Below are 7031 nucleotides of genomic sequence, written 5' to 3'. Positions count from 1 at the left end.
TTTAGTCCTCTGTAATCTACAGAACTGTCGAGAGATTACAGAACTGTCGAGAAGCAAGAGAAGGTGTACTATTGGACATATTTCATAACTACTCTTACTGTAGTACAAACATTACATAGCCAAATTAAATCATATATTTAATGGTGAAGAACTTGAACAAGGTCAAGAGCAACTTCATTTCCGGTGATGATCTCCTTGGCTTCTTCCTTCTCCATCAATCCCCAATCAAAGAAGTAAAGCAAGTTCAATAGGGAGAGAGATAGAGAGAGAGATAGAGAAGCAAATGTGAATGTGAGAAAAAAATAGAAACAAAGAGAAGCAAACATGAAACAAACAGAGATGGTCTGCGGAGAGTTGCCGGAGTTGTCGGAGTTGCCGGAGTTGACCTGCGGAGAAAGTTTACCGAGATGGTGGTTTTGCAAGTGTGTTTATTTGTTTTGTTTTTAATGAATTCCTTTAAATTCTACCTCAAAAGGTATGATTTTGAGATAAGTATTTTTTAACTAAAAAGCAAAAAAAAGTCTTTTAAAATCATTCAAACTAGCATTCTAAAAAAAAAGTTGTGATATTTTGAATAACAGAAGATTTTAGGTTAGTTGTATAAATCATTGATTGAATAACAAGAGATTTTGAGTTATTTTAAAGGATTTTATAAAAATCTTAGTTGAATAACATAAAATTTCATAAGATTTTTTAAAATTCTCCATTGAATAACAGAAGATTTTAAAAATACTTTAAAATCCTTTAAAATGTTAGGTTAAATATGAAAAATATTTAAAACTTTTAAAAAGTTAAATATGAGAAATATTATACCGTAGATACACAATAAATATTAAAAATTAAGATGATTTAGTGTGAGTTAAAATATTTCGGGACGGGGTTATATAACGGGACGGGTATTATCGATATTTATATAAATTAAAAAATATCCTTAATTCGGTGTTACACGGAAACATCATTTCATTATTTTATTAAAACTGTCGGTATCAGAGAATAGACATATCTAAAAAAATTGATTAAATAAATATTATATAAAAAATAAATTATATTGTGGTATTATATGGTTTATTTTACAATTATTATATAATTATAACATATTTAACCAATAAATACAACTTATAATTTAAATATTTTACTTATAAATAATTTTTCTCCGCGGTGTACCGCGGGTCCTAATCTAGTAGTACTATATTATATAACAAGTGAATAAATGATACAACATAATTATAATCTTAAAAAATAAAAACAAATAACGAAATGAAAAAATTCTCCATGCTACCAGCGCGGATCGTTATCTAGTTTTATTCATATTTTCCATCACAATTTTTTATTCTAATAGGTGTGTCTATTTAAATAGTCATGTCTTTTGAACTTTCTATATATTTGTCTCTTTATCCATAACTAACAAATCATTGTTCGTTGAAATAAATATTCTGTTTTATGTTGAATCTAAATAATTTGAATATTACTATCTAATATTCAACGTTATTCTATAATCTAAATTAAATTTAAGAAATTATTATAGCAATACAGAAATTTTATAAAACTTAATATAGAATTTACAGTTGCGTCTATTTATCGTAACTTTCGCTAAAAAATATTTTCATTTATTTTATTTTGTCTTTAAAAGTTGTGTATTTTAATTTTAATTTTTTGTTGATACAGTTTCACTCACTATTAAATATATTTTTAATTATAATTATTTAATAGAATATTATATTTACTCATTACAACCATTAGTTCAATATTCTCATTTAGGATCACTTTATCATAATGATTTTTTTATTTTACCTTTTTACCATAATTGTTCATAAAATATCTTATATATTTATCATACTTTAAACAATGTTTTTTGCAAAGTTGCGTCTATTCTATGTAATATTTTTTGTTAAAAGTTTTCATTTTGATGGTTGTGTTTTTAGTAATAGTTTATGTTTAATGTTTATGTATTCAAACTATTCTATTACATTCAAATGATTTTGTAATGTATAATTTAAAATATTAAATTTTATTTACTTTTTTCTAAAATATTTCCACCGCGACATTGCGGAGGGTCTGAGTCCTAGTAATAAATAGTTTCATTTTCATTCACTTTTTGAAAAGATTAAATATTTAGACTTTTTAAAAATTGTAGTTACTATATATGGATCTACTAAAAATATCTACTATATATCTATCTATTAAAACTAGAAAACCATCACATTGGTTTTTTATTTTTAGTGTATATATATTCATATTATACTGTTATATATTTTATTAATTAAATTGAGGTCAAATGATATTATTTATCTGTAATTCGTTTAATACTTAAACAGAGAAAAATCGAATTATGAGACATTTATTGGAATATAAGCTTTCAATTAGACCAATCAATATAGTGGGAAAAGCCGGTACAAATAAAAGCAAAATTTTTGTTGAATCACTATTGTCATTGTTAGTTCTTTTTATTTTTCCCGAGAAAACATTATTGCTATTTTATTCGCTAAATTTTGTTCTAATCATTTCGTATCGCTAAAATCGAATCAAACTATTAAATAAACGAATAGCGAGCACATATATGATATGTCAGTGGCAGAATTAAACCAAAAATACTTTTTACATATATTGATAATGTTAAGATTCAAGTGGTGACTAAGAACGATTGACGTAAGAGATAAGAAAATGGAAGATGGAAGCTGATGGTGATTTTCTGTCGGCCAATATTTGGGTTTATCTTTAACCCATTTCTCTACGTGTCCCATCTTTTGTTTTTATCTTAAGTGACGTGTCCTCGTTATAACTTACATTAACACTATATTTCCAGAAATACGTTTTGATTCTTTGGCATTTTTAATCAAACAATAGACTTTGTTTTTGATACGAATCAAACAACTTTTCATTTTTTTCCTTCTCTTTTGAGTTAGATGATGCACGCAACTGCGAAAAACGAGCAATGGTTAAACTAATAAGCCCCGATCCGTTCATATTCTAGCTAGCACGGTTGCACCAGTATTTTGATTGAATCAAACTAAATGGAGAACTGGACCACAACCAAAACATTTGATTTAATGAACAAAGCATCTTAGCTTAAAAATAATACTTAAGTTTGTGTGGTCCTGTAATATATACAAACATTCAAGTCTCTCTCATAAACACGGGTATGTCTTAATAAGCAACTTTGGAATAGTTGACAAGAAAAAAAAAAGCAACTTTGGACTACTATATCAAACAATCATCATCTATGGAAATAAAATACCTATATTATCAGTTTGAATGATTGAATTAAAGGTTTTTTTGCAAAAAAAAATGCCTTCAAAAATCGCTATTTTATACAAGTTTCCCTTTTATCAGTAAATATATATATATATATATATATATCAATTACACGACGTCAAAAAATAAGAAATAATTTAGGTATATTATATATGACTGTAGTGTTTTCAAGATTTTAAAAATATAATATATATGACTATAATTTTTTTTTAAATAAAATCCTAATATGATTAGACTCAATTCAACAGAATATGACTAGAATTCAGTTGAGAGAGAAAAAAAAAAGACTAGAATTCAGTATTTTCATAATGAATTGACGGAAGGAGGAACACATAATGTTTTAAAACATTTCATTAAGTTTTCATGTGAATAATAATATTACAAGGACTCACTTACATAAAAAAAAAAACATACGTTTTCTATAGTAAAATAACAAAAAAAATTGTAAATGATACTTCTAGACATAAACCTAACTTATAAATTTAAGTATCCACGAAATATTGACATAATGTTTTCACAATTTTAAAAATATAATATATATGACTGTAACTTTTTTTTTTTATAATAAAATCCTAATATGATTAGACTCAATTCAACAGAATATGACTAGAATTCAGTATTTTCATAATGAATTGACGGAAGGAGGAACACATAATGTTTTAAAACATTTCATTAAGTTTTCATGTGAATAATAATATTACAAGGTGATAGGCTCAAATTAATCACTAGAGCTACTCTCTCAAACAAGAGATCACTGTAGTACTTAGGGGTCGAATCCACAGAGACTCAAGATCAAACACAATAGATTGTAAAGTTTTGTAAATTACGCTAAACAAGTTAAATTGAATTAAAATAAAGCAATGCAAATATTTAAATAAAAGTGTTGTGAATTCAGAAAATCAAAAGAGCTAAGCCTAGGGAATTTCTCAAAAAATTATGAAATATTAAATCAGATAAATTAATTAAGGTTCAAGCAATAAAAATCAGATCTAGAACTCTAAACTTTTGGTAAAATAATCAGTTCTCACTGCAATTATAATCTAAATTTAAAACCAGAAAATCCAAATCTCTTTGTAAAATTCCAAGTAATAAATCAGCTTTAAGAACAGGTTTAGATAAGTTCACAGAATTATTAATTCAAATCTCTTTGTAATAAACAATTCTGCTCATCAATGGTTTAATCAAGAAAACAATTATATTCTCATATCAATTTATTTCCCTAAGATAACAATTTTAGGTGATCAGTCAAGAATTATTGTGAAGAACAACCAAGGATGAAGATCATAAAAGATTAAGAACCCTAAAAATCTCAGATCTGATAAATCATAAAAACCCTATGAAAAACCCTAAACCTAACAGGCAAATTACTCAGACATGTTAAATAAAGCACAAATCATAATTCTGAATAACATGAATAGATATTAAAAGTAAAAGAGGGAGTTCAAGAAATCTTCTCTCTACAAAAAATTCAGATCTATCTCTCCCAAAAGCTCTCAATATCTTTTCTCTCAAAAACTGCTAGAAGATAATTTAAAGGTTTCTAAAACCTAAAAATAATATATATACATCCTAAAACACGTCTAGGGGCTTATGTTGCAATTATAGAAGACTTTGGGCAAATTTGTAAAACATCCAATTTCTTATTCTCTCGTCGGGTAAACATTAGTGTCGATCGATGCTCCTTTGTGTGGTGTTGATCGACGCTCGTACTCTGATCCAACTCTAACTTGACTTCCTTCGGTAAAGTGCTCCAAAATGATCCAAATTGTTCCATATTGCTCCATCCGTGCCAAATTCCTAGATAATCTGTAAAGACTCACAAATAACCTAGAAACAAATCAAAAGACTCAAAAAGCACACTTATATCATGGTTCAAAACCGTAAAGACCATGATATATCACAAGGACTCACTTACATAAAATAAACTATAACATACGTTTTCTAAAGTAAAATAACAAAAAGATTGTAAATGATACTTCTAGACATAAACCTAACTTATAAATTAAGTATCCATCGAAATATTGACAACGTTTCTTACAAAAGATTCTTGATTCTTCCATCATTATAATTCTGATTTCTCTTTTTGGGCGAATACACAAGAAAAATTTAGTCGGTCTCATAACAATCAATGACAAAGTTAGTGATAAATTTAGTAAAGAGATAAAAAGTGAGAAGTACGAGGTTACTTGGCAATTTCTACAAAAACAATACTTATAAGCGACCGTATTTTTTTAGAATTCAACATAAGCCACCGTACTTTATAAACTTCCACTGCCCCCAAAAAGTTTTGTCTCTTTATCAATGGAAGGAGAACAAGAAGAGTCTACGATGCGAAAGAGAAGACATCCATCTCAAGAAGAAGTGGCTAGGAACGTGGCTACGAGGAAGCCATACAGAGGAATACGGAGGAGGAAGTGGGGTAAGTGGGTGGCTGAGATTCGTGAGCCTAACAAACGCTCACGTCTTTGGCTCGGCTCTTACACAACCGATGTCGCCGCCGCTAGAGCCTACGACGTCGCAGTCTTTTACCTCCGTGGTCCCTCCGCACGCCTCAACTTCCCTGATCTTCTCTTACAAGAAGAGGACCACCGATCAGCCGCAGCTGCCGCCGACATGCCCGCCGCTCTTATAAGGGAAAAAGCGGCGGAGGTTGGCGCTAGAGTCGACGCTCTCCTCACTTCTGCTTCTAAGTCACCGCCTCCTCCGACGGCTAAGTCCTCTCTGTCGGTAATAAAACCCGATTTGAATCAAATACCCGAATCCGGAGATATATAGTCAAGAGACTGAGAAGTACACACAATATATGTAGTTTGTTTTGGTTTGTTTAGAAGATTACATTTACTACATATACGATACATACAAGAATACATGAAGATATAGGTATGTATACATGCATAAGTATTATATATGAATCAACAAATTGTTATAGACTTTTATTAGTTCCCCGGAGACAAACCCGGCTAAGAGCAATCCTTGAGAAGCGAGTTTTAGTTCAAGTTGTAATACTATGTACATTAATTTTTAGGTAATTTTGTTTAAGAATTTGTAGTTCGTTTCCTCTTACTAGTTTATTAATATTTGAACTCCAAATTTTGATATTATAAGCTTGATGTAATCTTTGGATCCGTAATCCCAATAATGCTTATTTACGTTATCATGAGGATATTGGTAGAGAATTTAAACCGAAACTTGTACTTTACATCAAAGATCTATCTTTAATTATCTTTATGTGCTTTCAACGTTCGCTCATCAATGAATTAATTAATTTATTGTATGATTCGCCGATATTCCGATGACTGTACTAGCCTTATTTAAGGCGTGCAAGGAAAAATTTGTTTGTGGTTTTTTTACCTTTTTTTTTTTTTTTTTTTGGAGAAAGTCAAGTTAGCAGTAAACAAATCCTTAGATTTCGATAAAGTGGCACAGCATTTCTTTTGTCTGATCAATATAATCTATACAGGAAAGCATTTTTAATAAGTAGACATAGATTAAGAGATTATTACATGAAATGCCACTCAAATTAGACTTAATTATCTAGCCAAACAGATATTGAATGAGTTAGGATTGTCAAACAAATTGGAGCCAAACATATATTATTTTAGGCCTGGGCAAAATACCCGGATCCGAATATCCGATCCAAACCGATCCAAAAAATCCGATCCGAATCCGTATCCGAAATTGTAAAATATCCGAATGGGTTCTAAATCTCTAAATCCGAAAACCCGAATCCGATAGATTATACGATATTAAATTGTCATTTAAGCTAAACAAATAAAAAT

General features: G+C 29.1%; 1 protein-coding gene and 2 long non-coding RNA genes across 3 annotated transcripts in view; 2 read left to right on the top strand and 1 right to left on the bottom strand.

The window, feature by feature from the left end:
• LOC104758007 overlaps positions 1 to 212 on the top strand; it is a 7618-nt gene extending 7406 nt beyond the window's left edge. The window contains exon 3 of the long non-coding RNA XR_762596.2: positions 162 to 212. This is a non-coding gene — a long non-coding RNA (uncharacterized LOC104758007). The remainder of the gene's footprint in view (positions 1 to 161) is intronic.
• LOC104758008 lies at positions 49 to 535 on the bottom strand. Its single transcript, XR_762597.2, has 2 exons — positions 325 to 535; positions 49 to 206 (listed from the first exon to the last, which is right to left on the bottom strand). It is a non-coding gene; the product is annotated as an uncharacterized LOC104758008 (long non-coding RNA).
• LOC104758006 (ethylene-responsive transcription factor RAP2-1-like) lies at positions 5295 to 6406 on the top strand. The gene has a single exon (XM_010480806.2). The coding sequence runs from the start codon at positions 5554 to 5556 to the stop codon at positions 6025 to 6027; it is 474 nt and encodes a 157-aa protein (XP_010479108.1). The 5' UTR covers positions 5295 to 5553; the 3' UTR covers positions 6028 to 6406.

Source organism: Camelina sativa, chromosome 17, assembly GCF_000633955.1.
Source record: "Camelina sativa cultivar DH55 chromosome 17, Cs, whole genome shotgun sequence".
In the NCBI taxonomy this organism is placed as follows: domain Eukaryota; kingdom Viridiplantae; phylum Streptophyta; class Magnoliopsida; order Brassicales; family Brassicaceae; genus Camelina; species Camelina sativa.
Note: the sequence above shows the minus strand (reverse complement) of the source record. Positions and strands in the feature narration are given on the sequence as shown.